We start from the raw sequence: 18342 nt of genomic DNA, 5'->3' as shown, positions 1-18342 counted from the left end.
GCTCGGTACCGAAACCGAGGCCGCAGCGGCAGCCAGAAGCACAGTATATCCCTGCCCGTACTGGAACATGTCCGCCGGCGAGCAGCTCCGTTGCACGGCAAGGTGGAGATTTTTCAGCTAAAATGTTGTCAAACGACGGGAAGCAGAGCGAGTAACGCGAGCCCTCCTGCTGAAAGAAAACTAAATAAATTTTGAATCACGTTGTGCCTGATCGGTACCTGAAACGCCAGCGAAAACAAGCTCGCAATCACCTAGAGGCAGGCGCTCGGATGTGGGCGCAGCAGGCAATCGCCTGCTCTGTTAGCCAGAAAACAAACAGTGATGGCATAGGTAAAGGGTGAGCCAAATGTTGCAATGACTGGAGAGCAGCTATGCCACTGGAAATCCACGAACCAATTTGTTTTTGAACTACTGCATGGCAAGAAACGAGATACTGAGCTTGGCATGAAAGGACCCTGGAAAATGTGATTTATGCCTCTCTTTTGACAGAGCTGTTATAAATATTCATAATATTTGCAATTTTGGGAAAAGCGGTTGTTTTGGCATGTAGTTTGGAATAGAAGACTAACTTCCAGACGGTTCTCTGCACGGACAAAACTGGAGTCACGTTACTGCCCTGCTGCAGAATGTGCTTTTGTTACTGCAAAACCGCTACGCTGCAAAGTTTTCAGGAGGTTCACAATATGGCTGGAGTATTAACTAAAAAGAAATGCCTAAGTAATTGATGGTGGATTTCAGTGAATGAGCCGAAGGAAATGAAACATGGGGTTACACCATCAATGGCAAAATATTGCCATGGCAATGGGTAGCTTTGCCAGGAATAAACAAACAAACAACAGGCCTCTTCTCTTTCAGCAAAAAGTTAGAGAATTTTCTGTTCTCACCTCACCAAAGTCTGTGCTTTTGAACATCTCAGAGGGGAGAAGATAGTGTACCCTACTTATGCAAGTCCCACAAATCCAGCTCCCTTCTCAGTCGTACAATTAGATCATTTCCAGAGCAAGAAGTAACCTTTATACCCAGGGGAAGGCATCAACATTTGCTTTATAATGATTTCAGTGCTTTGGTTACTGTAATTCTGTACCATTTTCCTACAGAAGGTGGAAGGACTCAGAAATAACGCAGCTCTGTGTCACTCCTAGTTGAAGTCAATCCTGCTTCAGGAGAGACTGCTGACAGGGAAGATTTCCTTATGAGCAAAAACATGGGCCCGCACTTAAATTAATAAAGAGCTTTAAAAAAAACACACCGCAGAGAGCGAGGGAGCTGAGAAAGCGCAAGCTGCCCTTTTCCACAGGCACGGGTGCCAGGTGGGGAGCATGCCAATGCACAGGCACTGGAGTCCTCCCCCAGCAGGGCCTTCGGTGGCAGTCCTCTGCCTCTGAAAGCTTTCTGGCCATTTCTCGCCATCCCCAGTCCCTCAGAGGATGCAGTCCCACCACCGGGTGTGAGCTCTGCTGGTCTCCTCTCAACCCAGGGAGACAGACCTCAGCCACCGCCCAGGCAAGGACTCAGCAATGTTGGGGTCCTGCCTAGTGCCCGTACGCTGAGTTTCTTGCAGTTTTGCAGGCTGTTGTCCACCTTTGCCATCTTCCACGTGTAGCATCTGAAATTCCCACTGGGCACCCATATCTGGGTATGCGGTGGGCCTTGCTGGTGTCGTTCCTGAGGAAGACACGCATGGCCTGGTGTTGGTCTTGAGATTTCATGGCCTGTAGAGCAGGAGCAATGGGCCAGAGCCAGGTGGCCATGTGGAATCAAAGGAGGAGTAACCGGCAGTGAAGAGAGATCTTCTGGCTTACAGGTGTCTCCTGGTGAGGAGACAGCACCTACGTGAAGGAGCCAATAGTGAGCATGACTGTATTAAACTTCCATACCGTCGGGTCGACCCTAGTAGACTTTGTGATCTGTGTAACGCAAACAGCGCTGCCAGTCTGACGGGGAACTGTCAAGACCTATTAAAGTTTGCAGAACTCTTCTAATAGCAATCCTATATCGGAAAAAATAAAATCATCCCATATGGCTTTCCAGCTATTTGGCATTCATTAGTTTTGTCTTACTGTTCTTTATAGAATAACACTTAGGTGCTGCTTAAGTTCCCTATAAAATATTTAATGTAGTTTACTGTAAAGTCTTCAGGCTGAGGACTGTTTCTTACAGAGTATTCATACTGCACCTAGCACTAATTTCAATTGCAGCCTCCAGGCAGTATTGTAAAGATTCATTATTACCCTACCCTGTCACTTTTCAAAGAAGGTCCATTCATAACTACAGGTTTAACATAGCTGGTGTTTAAATAACAATTTTCTTTTTTCCATCTAAAATGACTAAACCAGTCTGCAAGCAAATAAATTTTTTAACTTGAACATTTAATTAATGTTGTCCATTTTGAACAGTCACTTTATCTAACCAGCTCAGAAAACATGTAGCAAAAAAGAATGGTTCTTTTTCTAAAAAAAAAAAAAAAGACACAAAGCAGTTGGGTTCTATTTTGCATGAGAAAATATTTTGTTTAGGAATGACAGTTGTAGGCATTCTCTCATACATTGTAATATTTTCCATGTGTGGCAGCTTGTTTTGTTTTTCAGTGGTACAAATATGTGTAATAAGGGCTAAGGATAAAAATTAATCTAACAGCTTTTGCAGCAATGCTTTTGATGGTTTCACTCGATTTCATTTTCCTGTGGATACTGCCGTTAGTTCTGCTGCTTGCAATATGTGAAGCATAATTCTCAAAGGTTCACTAGGTTGTAGGGATCCAGTAAGAGATGACTGATTTCTCCCCACACACACATACACTCCACCCCACACCCACTCACCCACCCACCAGCAAAACATAATGCTGTACTATTTTTGGTAACAGGGAAAGGGCCTCCCTGTGAAAACAGAAAGCAGTGTATTTCTCAGTTACATCACTTTGCAATCTAATGCTGTGTTGCGCTCAGTGTTTTTGTGGTGATGCAAGTCTTTTTTTTTTTTTCCTTTTTTTTTTTTTTTTCCCTTCAGCCGGTTGGATTTTCCCCATCTTACAGCACCTCGCAGGTCTCTTCTCTGAGCAGTACGTTGCCTGAGTGAGTGGAAACATACAGATCAGCTGCAGGTTTCTGTCTACAAAAACAGAGTGAAAGAGAAAGAAAAGGGTTGGGAAAGCAGAGACAAATATTGACCTGGACTTCCAGAAAGACATCCAATGGCTGAATAAAGAACCCCTGTTCATGTTTTGGGATATTCTTTCAACTGGCTGGAACGAGAGCGGATCAAAAGAATGGGAAATGCCAGCAGACCCTGTAGAAGAATTGCTTATTTCTTATGCCTTTTATCTGTGCTTTTGCTGACTGAAGGGAAGAAACCAGTGAAGCCAAAATGTCCTGCCTGGTGTACTTGTACCAAAGATAATGCTTTATGTGAAAATGCCAGATCTATTCCTCGCAGCGTTCCGCCTGATGTTATCTCACTGTAAGGGCTGTAAGCATTTGGTTATTTAATTTATGATTTAAAATTAACTAGGATGTGTGGTGTTTTCAGTGCATACAGAAAGATGCTTGCTGCAGGGAGTACCTCCAGCATTCAGAATCATCAGCTAATGTGTTAAAATTGTGCTGCATCCTTGAATCCTGATTTTTATATCTCTTTCATCTGTCTGTCTGTCTGTGTATGTGCACACATCCCATTTTATACCTTCTTCTATACTACATGAAACCTGTAACATTCATTTTTTTTGTTTTGTTTTGGTTTTTTTACTTATATAAATAAATTTCTCTGTGATGACCAGATCAGTATTATAACCACAAATATATGAGACTACATTAATATAAGGTTGTTCTTTTCTTCTTTCCAGATCCTTTGTGAGATCTGCTTTTACTAAAATCCCAGAAGGGAGTTTTTTGCTCACACCATCTCTGCAGCTTCTGTGAGAAATATTTATATGATACAATTTTTTTTATGAAATGTGTATGTAACCATAAATATTATAGAAAAGGTCTCAGTATTAATTTTATAAGAAACAGCAAGAGGAGATTTATTAGATGACAAAATATAAGACTTTTTAGCAATTTGAAAGATAGTGCATGTTTAATTTTTTTCAAAGTGTATCTACTTAGTATTTTGCAAGGCTATCTGTTGTCAGTGCTACTTTGAATGATTACATGCTGAAGCTTTCGGTGACAGAACGTATGTGATCTTTATTATACTTTAATTAACATTACAGTAGGGATTTGAGCATTGCAACAACTATTCTTGTTTCTTTTCTGCAGTCCTGGGGCCTGATCCCAATATAAAGCTGCCCATTTGCAACTCCCACCGACTGTGAGCTCAGAACCCCTCAGATCAGGCCCTTCATTGCAGTGGGACAGGTCCTGAAGTCCCTTTCCATGTAAAATTGCTATTGACTTCTGTGGAAGTTTAGTCACTTCAGTGGGAGTTTTGCCTTCATAGTGCCTGGATTTGACCCTATTTGTTATTTCATGTTCTTTGAAAAAACCCCAAAAAAGTAGTGAAGATTTTCTTCCAATTAAAAAAATTTAAGCAGTTATTTCAAAACCAAATACTGCGATGAGGTATAAGCAGAAAGAGAATATTTTAGGATCTTTAAACATTAGAAGCATTTCTATATAGGATTTTTACAGGCTCACAGGCTTTCCTAGAAATGTGGGCATACGATTATATAATTGCGAGCTATACAGAGGTAGAGGGGGTGTAACCTGAACTGTTTATAGTGGATGTGCTGCCAGCCTGACACACACCCAGATTTGTCTCAGAAATCCGGCAAGACAGACTCCCCGATGTGATCAAAATAAAAATTGGACGTCTGTCCCAGACTGGCTTCCCGTGCACTCTGGATGTGGTCAGAGGTGTAATGTTGGCGTATTGGAGCCCTACGGCTGTTACATTAAACTGCTGGTGCACTGATAGCTGAAGCCCTGACCCTAGCTGTACTCTGCTACCTCAAGTGGAGCTGATAAGGAGGTGCAGACGTACTGTACAATTTTGGATACAGGGTAAATAGGTAAATGCAGTTACTATGGAAACCTAAATGCTTTTCCATGGTGCTTTATTCCGGAGAAGCTTTTCCCAGGTGGTCACAGATCACAAAAGGGACACATTCCACATAATTCCTGCAATGGGCCTTTCAAAGGGAAAAAAAAAAAGCAATAGCAGCATTGGTGGAGCTTGTATCTGAAGAGAGTGAGTAGGACATCATCTCTCTTGGCTACGATGTGCCACCTACACTTAGCAATCGCACTGCCAGGGGAGGCAGAATTGGGTAGGGTGGAGTAGGACAGACACAGTCTTTTTATTTTGAGTTATTACAGTGCCCGGCACAGTGGGGTCTGTGTCTCTGGCAATGGCTTTTGGTGTTTTTAGTAATGGTAATAATTTGCATGATCTGCTGTATACTTCACTGAAACGCACGTTCTAAGCTGCTGCTAATCAATGCTGCAACAAAAGCTCTGACCCCAGAAAGGCAGGTTTTGTTCCATTATGGGCTTCGATGAGAGATCTGTTAAAATGGTGCAAACAATCCACAGATGACTTACTTCTGCTACCTAGCATTTCTAAAAATACTGCTGAACACTTTTCCAGATATATTTCTAAATGGTAGCTGAGCTGCTTGCCATCTTTGGAAAGTCAGGCTGCTGATCTAAGGCAAATGACTTCTTAAACACAGACCATAAGAGCAGGATTGTATCTGTGGGGCCAATACTCCAGTTTGTAAGTGGGAAAGAAAAATTTCCACCTTTGGCAGAAGACAGCAAGGGAAATAAGAATATGGAAAACTCAGGTTAATTAAAAATTAAAGTAAGTTTTAGCTTTGCATGATTATAGCTGTATTGGTAGGTTTAATTTAGCCAATAGCAAGATTTAGCAACCTATACGTATTTTTACATAATAGTCTCCAGCATTGCATTTTTAGAGTCCAAATGTAACTTGGTATCTCCAGTATGCCAGTCACACATTTCTAAGAGTGGAATATATCTGCCGCTATTATTATTTGCTACTGTATTTACTGTCGTAACGGCAGCGGTCTCTGGAAAAGTCATGGTCTCATTGTGCCAAACACTACTCCTAAGTCCCAGGCCAGGAGAGCTTTTCTTCTTGAATAGTAGGGATGGTATGCTCTGTGCTCTTCATGTGACAACAAAAATACGAAGGATCTACACAGCTACGGTGAAGTGCCAGCAGGAGCGTTCCCTAAATGTCAAGAAAATCTCCTGCACTCGTAATTCTGCGTATCAGCAATGTGCTGAGGGTGCCCTTATAAACTGATGACATGAAAGCCCATAGAAAGAAGGGAGGTAATCATGACACCAGGATCCGTACCTGCTAGCAGCGTACAGTTCCTTCTAAGCAATATAGTCCCTAGCCACAGTGCAGTATCTTCAGCCTCTGTCCCCAGAAATAGCTAGCTGGTGGGTCACAGATCAAGCAAATCTGGTGTTTGAGGTCAGAGAGTGGGAGAAAAGCCGCTTTGTGCATCAGATACGCATGATACAGCCATTGGGGGGAGGTACGAGATGGGAGGCAAATGAGCTCACCAAGTGCAAGACCTATGCTATAAGCCTGGCAATCTCTAAAATAGCTATACTATTTAAAGAGATACCATCCTGTTCTTTAAATTACAAGGAGGGTAGAGTGCAGAAAAGGAAAAACTATCCAGTGAAATCACATCAAAAAAGTAAAATTAGTTGCAGGCAGCAGATTTGCTAAATTGGTCTTCTGGTTCAGAGATTTTACAAACACACTTATTTCCTCTAAGAAAGAGAAGTATTCATTGTTTCTAACAAAAAGGAAGGATTTCCTGCTTATATTTTTCGTACATATATAGGAACATATTTAAAGTGGAAGAAGCACAGTCTGCAATAGCGAAGTGAGAAAATAAATCAACTGCAATTTATTCTTAATGCAAAAAATAAGAGATTAACTCATTGACTGTATTAATTCATACTTGGAAATCTTGAATTCCTGAATGCCTAAGGATGTCATAGTATAAATGTATTTATCCATCAGGTCCAACTGAATAAAATATAGATGTGCATCTAGTATTCCACTGGGGTAAAGTAAAGTTCATCGTACTTGACAATGCCTCACCATATTACGGGTGTGGCAGTCCAGAGCTGAATTAAAATGGACAAATGCAAACATGGCTGACAAGCATAAATACAGCTAGAAAAATCGATGCTAGTCCACTTTTAATGCTTACAAAATTACATAAAATTAAATGTGTTGCTGGTAGTTTTACTGCTAGATGGATGCAAAATACATGCACACACTAAGAGCTATCTTCAGCAGGTATAATGTGGTCTTAAAAATAGTTCTGATTTGAACACTGACTAAATTAAGGGATTTTCCATTTTTTTCTCAGTAACTTCTCAGTACCCTCAGGTCAAATATGCTCACCAGTTTAACTCGTAAGTTAAGGGATTTTCCTGCCCGTCAGTGGTGCAAATTCAACCTGATGTCTGGCTAACCAGCTGGATACTTTCCCTATGTTGTCATCAAAAGTAAGTGTTCTTCAAATCAGTTTAGTCCTCTGTAGTACTTGAACATTTCATTGTCATCCAAGTATGTCTCCAGTGGCGCTTGTACAATCCCATTGTTTTACTGGCATAATAAACCCACGTTTACATCCCACAGAAGTCAATGGAATTTTATCAGATGGTCCCAGTATGCAAAGCAAGGAGTTGCTGGGTCCTTCCCTTTGCACCAGACTATGGTGCAATATGTCAGCCTTATGATCCTGTAGTGCTTGCACAGACAAAACCATGAAACCAGGCAGTGGAAATTTGGCCTACCATGGCTTGCTGAACCATTTTCTAAAGATGCTAGTAACCTAATGGTCTTTTGTTTTGCATCTCTTTACACAGATTGTTTACATCCAACACTTTTGATGTTATTAGTGATGATGCTTTCATGGGCCTTCCTCATCTAGAATATTTGTGAGTGGACAAAAGTATATTTCCTGGCATTATTGAATAGAGTGGGTGGGCTTCCAAGTTCCAGGCATTGCTTTGACCAGAATGACTTTACGACCCGTTACAGGTTCATAGAGAACAACAGCATTAAGTCAATTTCAAGAAATACTTTCAGAGGACTGAAATCTTTAATTCACCTGTAAGTAAAGTGGTTGAATATATTGCTTGGTATATTTAATGTAGTAACTGAACCACTGTGTTGTTTAATTTCGCATTTTGATATATAGCTGTTCACATTTGTTTAAGCAGTATTAATAGTAATTTAATTACAATGTTAATCTTTGTGTTTCCACCAAAGACTTCCAAACTGTGGTGTGTGTAGAAGGCAGAGACCCAAACAGCTTCCAAGCGGTACATGTTTGGCAGTAGCTCCCCAACTTTCTCTGCTCAGAGCACTGGGGATTTCCAGCTGTGCATGTAGGAGCAGGGAGAAAACAGGATGGGTCAGGAAGCTTGGCACTGACAAGGTGAGTCCCAGTTTGGGACCTGGAGAGGAGGACGGTGGGAGCTGTGGTCAGCGCTGAGGTGCCAGGGTGGTGCGAGGCTGAGGGGTGGACACACACTTCTTCCCAGGTACCCCAGTCTGGTGTGGATCCAGGAGAATATTACGGCCGTTCCTGGGACCAGCCATCACTGTCTGTACCCGTGTCCCCTTCAGAGTACCCGTATACCCAGCAGAATTGGACCAAATCAAATTTGAAAATTCCCACCCTGAACAATTTTAAATAGAAGAGTTGCAACAAGACACACTTATTATGACTTACTGATCCACTTCTACTTAACTATAGGGCATATCAGCCTTTAGGCTTCCCAGAGAATTTTACCGTCCGTTCCTGGGACCAGCCATCACTGTCTGTACCCGTGTCCCCTTCAGCCAGTACCCGTACCCAGCAGAATTGGACCAAATCAAATTTGAAAATTCCCACCCTGAACAATTTTAAATAGAAGAGTTGCAACAAGACACACTTATTATGACTTACTGATCCACTTCTACTTAACTATAGGGCATATCAGCCTTTAGGCTTCAACAGGATCGGCTTCGAAGCCCTGCATTGCACCCTGTCCTCTCCTGCATGCAAGCCAGAGCGTCCCATGGTCAGGATCTGTCACACACTGACACTGGGGTCTGCTTAACATTCCTCGTGTTGCTGCTCAGCCCTTCGGCTATCCTGGAAACACAGCCAGACCCTTGCCCTCTGACGTGCTGCAGCCCCCTCGCTGCGTTAGACGAGAGGGGAAATTAGTCAAAGGCACTCTGGATGCTAATGTGGCTGTTAGGAGCAGTGCTTCCCATGCTCACACCAGCGGAGGCATTTCTCACGCTGTGCTCAGCAGGTGAAACGCACACTGGCAACAAATACCTGCAACATTTCACTGCAAACACAAGAGTAGCATCCTCATGCTCTGAGCTAGCAAGACAGTTTTTAGACAGGCTTTTGTCTCTTTATCTTACATCAAGTTTATCTTTTAACAATAATTTTATTTTAGCAATTGATAAATTTATTGAAAATACAATATGTACTGTAAGAAAACATAAAAAATACAAAAACGATGTGAGAGAAGGAAGCTAAAACATTTGGGGTGTGACTGACATGGGATTATACCCAGCTCTGAGCATTTGCATTCTGAAGCATATATCTTGGTGGGTGTGCCATAGGCAGGGGAGTGGATTCTGACCTTTTGGCCTTAACACAATAACCTCCAAGAGGGTTTGAAACAGGGTCATTTAACATCTTCTTTCATATATTTTGGCACAGGAGAGAAAGCAAAGGTTCCATTTTAAATAGTTAATGCATAAATATAATAGTTGAATTGCAATTCACCACATCCTTCACCACATAGTAAATGTATCATGAAACACTTTACTCATCCCTTTTTGGTCAGAATAGACAAGACTCACAGCTGGCTGAAACCGAGCCTACTGCGACTACTCATGTATATAAAGTTACTTATAGAATGGCTCTAGGTCTGAGGAAGAGGAAAGAGAGAGGAGAGGGAAAACAGTATATAAACAGGCTGTGCACATCCCATAAAAATCCATATTAGATGTATAGGCATAATTATAGTATTGTTAAAAAAGGCAGATAATTGGATAAGGCTGGTAACTGTGACCCTTTCTTCAAAATGTTTATGCACATATTTATATGTGCACAGCTTTATATTCACAAATGGGTCCAGTACATTATTTATCATATTCATTTACTTATTTAGTAGCTGTTGCTGCCAGTGAGCAAATTGCTTTTCTAACACAGAGGAAGGCACAGTTTCTTCTCCACAGAGCATATAATCCAAGAGTAACATCTTGTCTTGCCTGTTACATTGGTTTCTGGGGATGCTTCAGCAGTTTCGTAAGAGAAAACATACGCAAAAGATAGGAGCCACTGCGGTTTGCATGTGGTTGCATGCACATTTTTGGGACATATATTTGTGCATCATGCTGCTATTGCGCATGGAGCACTATTCGTGAAGACAATGCGAAATTTGCAGAAAATAACTGCAAAGGCAGGTCCATTAACCACAGAATGTGACTAGTTTAATCTGCTTGCAGAACCACTCCCCACCCTCTGGGGAAAATTGCACATACACATTAAGAATAATCATTTGGCACCCTGAGGCATTTCTCATTTAAGAAACAGAAGAGTACTTGTGTACGTAAAATACATTAAAAAGGATCATAGTAAATAAGCATACAAATGAGTTCCATGAAGTTACAGGAGAAGAGGAACTTTGTTCTATTTATTCTGTTTGCTTCCTTTTTACAACATAACTTTTGCAATGCAGTAAGCTATCCAAACATTTGTATTTTTATAATGCAATTAACTTTGATAATTACAGTATGTCCTTACTGTAAAATAGTATTTATTGTTATGCAACACAATTCATGTTGTGCTCAGAGCAGATTTAAGAAAAGGAAAATTAAAGAAAAACAGCATTTTTTAATGAATTTACTAATTTAATGTCAAAATCTTACACTTAGGATTGGAAAATAATTTCTATTCACAATATATAATTTTGATTGCATTTCTTTCAGAAATGCGACCATAAGTTTAACTGCATGTTTGATTCAACCTTTACTCTCTTACTATAAACCAAATACCATGTACAGCACCACCTAGGCAAGCCAGTGTTTTCTAACATATAAGTATGCTTTTAACAGTGGAATATAAAATGCATAATTTTCATCCAAAAATTGGCAAATGCGTCAACCTTGTGTAAAGGTTTCTGTCAGTCATATTCCCATGGTAGTGCTGAACCACTGCTACTTCCAAGCACATCATCCCTTTCCGTTTGCTATAATCCGGGTCATAAAGAATATATAGGGCATTAAACCTGCCTCAGCTTGCAAGTCTGCTTAGCTTTCTCCATGAAAGTTACCTGACTTTTAAAGAATTGCTCTTGAGTGTAAAATTAAGCATAAGTGAAGCACACGATACATACACCAAACAGTGTTACAATCAGATATACTTTGAAAGTGGTGAAGTCAGACCAGACTAATGGCATCATCCTGTATTTACTGTTCCTAATAAGGCAAACACAATTTTAAATGAGGCAGTAGACAGAGTACGTCTGGGCCTGTTCTTGAATTTAAGTATATGCCTAAGTGGCTTTGCTTGGCTAGAGAAATTGTAGTTAAAAAATAACCCTTACGTTTACAAGTGAAAACAGAAGAGATTCTAAGTCTTCTAAGAATTCTACAGATTCTAACCAGGATCTTAAACTACAATGATTTCTTTCCATTTTCATTTCTTCTTATAAGTAGTAAATAATTTTGTTAATCAAAAGAGGCATAAGCTACACCCTACAACATTATTCCTTTCCTGTCATGCCCTCAGTGACATCCCAGAGAACCCAGACCTTTGGTGGACTCACACAGACGTGTCTGACTGAAATGTAATATATTGCTTGTTCAAAGCCTGCCTGCATTTCCTTGTCATTTTTACTAGCTAGAATATTCACTGAATTTAAATGAGTTTTCCCAACATTAAAAATTGGGAATTAATGGCAATTTTTTGCTGGTCTCACACATACATACTCACACACACACACACACACATTCCTGGAAAGAAATTGATGCTGATCAGCAATTTCTTGTCTACTACTGCATATTTCCAAAAACTATGAGCTAAGCCTAAGTCCAACAGAATGAAACCTAGCGTTAAGATTTTGCTTCCAGAAAAGATACAAGAAAGTGGGGAAATTGCAGTAATATGAACACCATGTATTGGTATCTTGTAAGGAAAACATCAGTAGATCCAATCATGACTAATTGTTTTAAAATAATGGCGTTGGCAAAACACCAGAGGTGGTTGCATTTTTTACACTGCTAAGTGAAGTATTGTAAATGCTGCAAGGCTGCTGAAGAGTCAGAGAGCAGAAGGAGGCATGGCATTTTAGCGGGAGAAAGGGTCACAAAGTAAATGAGCTATTCTTAAAAGCAATCTTCTAGAACTAAGTGCTGGAGAATACCAGGGTTCTTTACCTTAAGAAAAAGCCCCCCCACAGTATTACACCTTGCAAAAATGTGTCATTTCATGAACTAGCACTGATACTGAAGTGTCTTCTTTTACAGGAGTCTCGCAAATAATAATCTCCAATCGCTTCCAAAAGACATATTCAAAGGCTTGGATTCTTTAACAAATGTGTAAGAAAGCAATTAATTAATCTATTAATTATACTACAAATATAAAGAGATGATTTTAGAGGACATTCTGAGTATCCATTCAAACCGATAGCCAGTAATGGGATCTTATTACTGGGTAGAGACTACCCAATATGGGTAGGCTTGGTTTTTGTCTACTGTTGTTGATAATTTGCTTTAGTTTTGAATGTTCCACCCGTTATGAAGATACGTAATATTGTTAGTAGTTATGTAAGAGAGCTGCATGTTCATTAAGACTTAGTGAGTAAGAAGGAAGTATCCTTAGGGATGCATGAGAGAGCATGGCATGAGGGGAGAGTGGAAGATATTTAATGGAGTAACATTTCTATGTGCAAATAAATTCTGGGAAGGCTATCTTTTATCACAAAAGCATGTGTTAGTAAGTACCATATCCCATTCTAAATCTAATTGCAACTAAACCGAAACATGAACTTGTTTAAATATAAAACTTAAATACCAGTAAAAATACAAAATATAGATAAACAGATAAATCCTATAGTTGCTTCCCTGAAATATGTCCTGTTTACAACACACGAAATTCTGGTTCATCCGATTTGGGATAATGAGCAAGCGCAGAACATCCTTTCCCTGCTCCCTGTATTAACAAGGTAGGCTGAATTCGTAGTGTAGAGCTGCAGCAGTGAGCTGTGGAGACGGTCCGTGTATCTGGTAGCATTACTTGGCACGACTGATCGTGGCCAGCTGGTTACACAGTCTGGTCCTGGCGCTTGCCCGTTCCTGTACCTACGATCTGAAATCTGACCAAAGACAGCTGTAAAGGACTTGAACAGAACTCCTTTGCTTGTGTCTCCTAAAGCCCTAAATGAGTATATCTAAAGGAGATAGTAAATACTGACTGGCTGACCATAAGGTTACATTAATTCCGGTTTTGTTATCTAGAATGCTCTTACTGAGAAAGGCTAATCCAAAAGAAACAACCTCCCGAAATATGGGGCCAACAGTTTGGTAGGATTTTGTGTACCTGTGTGCTTGGGGAAATCAACAAAAATTTCCTACTGATTATGAAGTTAAGTTCTCCTTGATTTCCTTAATAGAATTAAATCTGTGCGGGTTCTGATATGTAGATTTAACTACGTCTCAGGACAAATTAAGCCAGGAAGGCATCAACTGAGAATAAGCAAGAGGGCACCTATTTAACAAGAGCCCAGTTTGTTGCTGTCCTGCAAGGAGGAATACATCAGCTGACTACTTATTTTCAATGCATGATTTATTTGTTGTAGAGATCTTCGAGGCAATGCATTTAATTGTGACTGCAAGCTGAAGTGGTTAGTGGAATGGCTGGGCAGCACCAATGCAACAGTTGAAGACATCTACTGTGAAAGCCCACCAGAATATAAGAAGCGCAAAATCAATAGCCTCTCTCCGAAAGAATTTGATTGCATTATTACAGGTAAAGTGCTTCAAATTATTTAATCTTGTTAAATTAAAGTCAAAGCTATGTATTTTTTTGTTCTAGGGTCCATTTTTGCAGGAAGTCTGCATACTGGATGGAACTTCCACTAAAATCAATATGAATTCTGTGCAGGTGTAAGTCTGGCATGCGAATCGCTTGGGAGTGGGGTCTTGTATTGCAGCTTCTACTCAGACTTTAATATGCTATATAAGGATTTGGCGAACTGGGACATAAAACAGCACCTCCTTAAATTGAGAAAGATTGAAAAACAAGTTGCAGTGCTGCTTTATCAACAGGAAAATTTGACTAGGATGAAATACTGTAATTTGTAATAAATTGGTATCTGTTAAACAGATGTTTTTTCAGTACCGCATGGGAAGTATCTCTGTAATTATCATATGTTGTGTGCACTTTTACAGAATTTGAAGTTTATCAGTCCCTGCCATACCAATCTCTGTCAGTAGATACTTTCTCATACATGAATGACGAACATGTGGTTATTGCGCAGCCTTTTACTGGAAAATGCATCTTTCTTGAATGGGACCACGTAGAAGTGATGTTCAGGAATTATGACAACATTACAGGTATGAACACTGCTCGACAAATAACATTACAACAGCTGATCCAAAAAGTGGTGCTAACCCTGTCTTTTACTTTTGTTTTTATAGGTACTTCAACTGTTGTGTGTAAACCTATAGTTATTGAGAGTCAGCTGTATGTCATTGTCGCGCAGCTGTTTGGAGGCTCCCACATATATAAAAGAGATATTTTTGCTAATAAGTTTATAAAAATTCAAGATATTGAGATCCTTAAAATCCGAAAACCCAATGACATTGAAACTTTCAGGATTGCTGAAGACTGGTATTTTGTTGTTGCAGACAGTTCAAAAGCTGGTTTCACCACGGTTTACAAATGGAATGGGAATGGATTTTATTCCCATCAGTCTCTGCACGCCTGGTACAGAGATACTGATGTCGAGTATCTTGAAATATCCGGCAAACCACATTTAATTCTGTCAAGTAGTTCCCAAAGACCTGTAATATATCAATGGAACAAAGGAACAAATGAATTTGTTAAGCGTTTTGATATCCAAGATATGGAAGATGCATATGCAGTGAAACATTTCAAAGTGAAAGAGGATGTATACATTTGCTTAACAAGATTTATTGGGGACTCTAAAGTAATGAAATGGGGTGGTTCAGCATTTCTGGATTTACAAAGGATGCCATCCCGAGGGTCAATGGTATTCCAACCGCTTCAGATAAGTAGTTATCAATATGCCATTCTTGGAAGTGATTATTCTTTCACTCAAGTCTATTATTGGGATGCTGAAAAGGCAAAATTTGTGAAGTTTCAAGAATTAAACGTACAGGCACCAAGATCTTTCATACATGTCTCCATCGATAAACGAGATTTTCTCTTTGCTTCAAGTTTTAAGGGAACTACATTGATTTATAAACATGTCATAGTTGACTTAAGCGCATGACACTCATAATTCTGAGATTACATCAGACTTTCTACCATAACTGGACAAAATGAACTAAATGCATGATGACTCTCTTATCTTACTTCCAAATGAATGCCTTTAAAAGTTGAGATTGCTAGAACAAAGTATTACTAGTATCTTCATCTTTAATTGTCAAGTCTAGTGGTGTTGGAAGTTGCATTTTTTAACAAAAAGAAATTAAATTAACTGTTCTTTGCATCCACAATATGTAAATATGCGTGCAACTGCATCTGTTGCTATAAAGAATATTAAGATGTACTTTTCCATTTATTTATTCACCTGTTTGAAACAACTGCCAAATAAAATGTTTACATTTTGTGTCTTTCACATTCCAGATATTATTTGCAGGTGATACTTTTTATTTGTGTATATATTATACACATATAAAATAACCCAAGAAGGCATATTGCCCAATGCAGTGTCGTACTGCCTAGAAGATGCACAATATCGAAGATCAGGTGGGTTTTACATATAACACAAGTTCTTGACAAAAATACAGCGTGGAACCCCAATCCTATAAATTATCACCTGGACATATCCTTGCATTTATGTGAAGCTTCGCTGATTTAAACAGGACTCCACCCAGAAAAAAGCGTTCAGTTATATAGATCCGGTTGTAGGACGGGGCTTTGTACTGTGTATAGCTGGAAGTACCTGATTTTCTAAAAATTTACAAAGAAATCAACAGAAGAAAAGATGATGTAAAGGTCTGTCTTTCTCCACCTCCTGTTGAAGCAGCACAAAACAAATCCCTGCTATGACACTGGGGCTGTTACTGTGCTGAAAGCTAGAAGCACGGCTTATTTTTCAGCTAGCATCATTTCTATATCTGAACTGTCACACATCACTTGCGTGAATTCTGTGTGTCCCTGTCAAGTCTTTCCACTGTAACTGCAATTACTTAACCTTCAATGAATTTATTCATTATTCTGAATGAAGCTAGTGAATGTGAAGTCGTTTTTTTCCACTATCCTGCAGTGAAGTTTAGTAACAGATACTTCTGAAATTCAGGGGACTTTGAATGTGGCAGGACAAATTCAGTTGGTGTAGCATATGCAACTCCAGGAAAGCTACCTATATCTGTTAAATTACACCAAGTCTGAATTTGGCATGAAAATCTATTACAAACTCAAAGTTAAAATAGTCTTTTGTTTACATACATCTAGTGCATCACTTATATTTGGCCCAGCTCAGGAAGAGAGCTCAAGTTGATTTTTAGACACCTTTGCACTTCACTTGAAGTTATCAAGCCTTGTGCTCCAGTGCCATCTTTAAAATATACACATGAATACTGTGTATGTTTATACCCATTTCTAACATTCACAGACGTTGATTGGCAAATAAGACTTATCATACTATGCATGTCAGCTAATCACAGAAGCTGATTCTGCAAGCTGGCTGCTCCCTGTACTCACAGAGACCCCAAAAATGGCAGAGCGTTATGGTGCTGCTGAGAGCACCTGTGGCAGAAAAATAATCATTAAGAAAAAAGACATATAACGTATATTTTAAGAAGCCAGTCTTAAACAATATGCCTCTGTAATAAAGAATAGAGTTTTTTTATATTAAATGTTATTTGAAAAGAAAAAATCCCATGTGAACAATACTACTCTAGCAAGTTAATTTTTATGATGCCTTTTTATCCATAGCTGCCTATGCTCTGGTCAGTATTTGTCTTAATAACTACCTTTTCCGTAAGTATTTACAGTGTGACTAGAAAGTTTTTGAACTATGTTTCACAGTTGAAACCTCCAAATTTTTTCTTAATAAATACATTTCCAAGAATCAACCTGATAAGTCATCATTTGCTTGACAGGTTTCCTTTATAAACTTTTAGCTTTTAGATGAGCATGAGTTCAAACCCCAGATGAGCCCAAATAATCTCTTTTATTATTTCTCAATGTTGGCTGCACATCTGTGATTGCCAACTCAGTTTGCCTATCTCTTCTTCAAACCACCTTGCATGGCAAAGGAATGAAATGGAAAGCCATGAACCAATCTCCAATCTACCAGCAAATCATGAAGTGCTTTTTACTTCATCTTGTCTTTTGTTTTGGTCTTTTACTTAAGGTCCTGTTGAATTATGTACGCTGATTTGGATCTGATTTCTCCCATTATACTTGCCTACATGCACTCTCTATCAAATTACATAGATAATGGCTATGTATCCTTCTCATTATGGACGTATTATGGACATCTGGCTGAGTTTAAGTGGAGTTGGATAACCTTGCTAATCTGCTACCAACATTTATTTACAAACACTATACCCCAATATATTGCCTCACAATTGTACCTTGAGAAGGTTATGTTTCACGGAATTATATTTCAGAGCCAGCCAGCTACATGCCCTGTGCTATAGTAGCGCTATGATTGTTTTCCTGAGTTAACTTACTCTGAAATAATATGATGGACTTACGGGAATTCACTGTTACTCCTGGGTTTAAAGGAAGAGTTCAAAAGCCTGCAAGGGGGTGAGTCACTAGAAATTTACATTCACAATACCTGTAAAACTAGGCACCGTACAGTGGAGGGTGGTAAGGGATGAATCAGCTGGGTTAATCTGCTGAAGAACGCAACTGTGTTACCAGTTCGGTTGTTCCTTCAGGAAATTTTACCAGTAGTCACGCACTAATGATTTGGGAAGTTCTTAATGCCTATGTCACTTTTGGAAGGTCAATTAATCACTATAAAATGCTGAATCTAAACCTGTTCTCTTTTGAAGATCCCCTTCTCTAGTCAATTTATGTCAGGTGGAGATTCACAGGGACTACAGCCGGCTTCTTATTGT

General features: G+C 39.5%; 2 protein-coding genes across 3 annotated transcripts in view; one reads left to right on the top strand and one right to left on the bottom strand.

Annotated features, from left to right (window-relative positions):
- The window catches only part of LOC103897843 (protein FRA10AC1), a 45239-nt gene extending 43609 nt beyond the window's left edge, over positions 1 to 1630 (bottom strand). The window contains exons 1-2 of the mRNA XM_009278020.2: positions 1546 to 1630; positions 10 to 180 (exon numbers count right to left, since the gene is read on the bottom strand). Coding sequence (XP_009276295.1) covers positions 10 to 180; positions 1546 to 1630 — 256 coding nt within the window. The remainder of the gene's footprint in view (positions 1 to 9; positions 181 to 1545) is intronic.
- Positions 1631 to 3004: 1374 nt separating this feature from the next.
- On the top strand, positions 3005 to 15872 carry LGI1 (leucine rich glioma inactivated 1). Of its 2 annotated transcripts, none has more exons than XM_009277764.1 (8): positions 3005 to 3456; positions 3839 to 3910; positions 7866 to 7937; positions 8041 to 8112; positions 12544 to 12615; positions 13875 to 14044; positions 14467 to 14631; positions 14716 to 15872. In XM_009277764.1, exons 1-8 carry the CDS (start codon positions 3266 to 3268, stop codon positions 15531 to 15533), a joined length of 1632 nt encoding a protein of 543 aa, XP_009276039.1. In that variant the 5' UTR covers positions 3005 to 3265; the 3' UTR covers positions 15534 to 15872. The 2 variants fall into 2 exon arrangements, with proteins under 2 accessions (XP_009276039.1, XP_019327223.1); XM_019471678.1 differs by having other exon boundaries at positions 15479 to 15498.
- Positions 15873 to 18342: the final 2470 nt, after the last annotated feature.

The sequence above is a fragment of the Aptenodytes forsteri genome, unplaced genomic scaffold, assembly GCF_000699145.1.
Source record: "Aptenodytes forsteri isolate BGI_AS27 unplaced genomic scaffold, ASM69914v1 Scaffold15, whole genome shotgun sequence".
Taxonomy (NCBI): domain Eukaryota; kingdom Metazoa; phylum Chordata; class Aves; order Sphenisciformes; family Spheniscidae; genus Aptenodytes; species Aptenodytes forsteri.
The sequence above is the reverse complement of the archived record's forward strand: the minus strand, read 5'-3'. Positions and strand labels throughout refer to the sequence as shown.

Coding starts and splice junctions, on each gene's coding strand:
- LGI1 (XM_009277764.1), top strand. CDS start 3,266: ATGGGAAATGCCAGCAGACCCTGTAGAAGAATTGCTTATTTCTTATGC. Junction 3,911..7,865: donor ACACCATCTCTGCAGCTTCT/GTGAGAAATATT, acceptor CTCTTTACACAG/ATTGTTTACATCCAACACTT. Junction 12,616..13,874: donor TTGGATTCTTTAACAAATGT/GTAAGAAAGCAA, acceptor TATTTGTTGTAG/AGATCTTCGAGGCAATGCAT.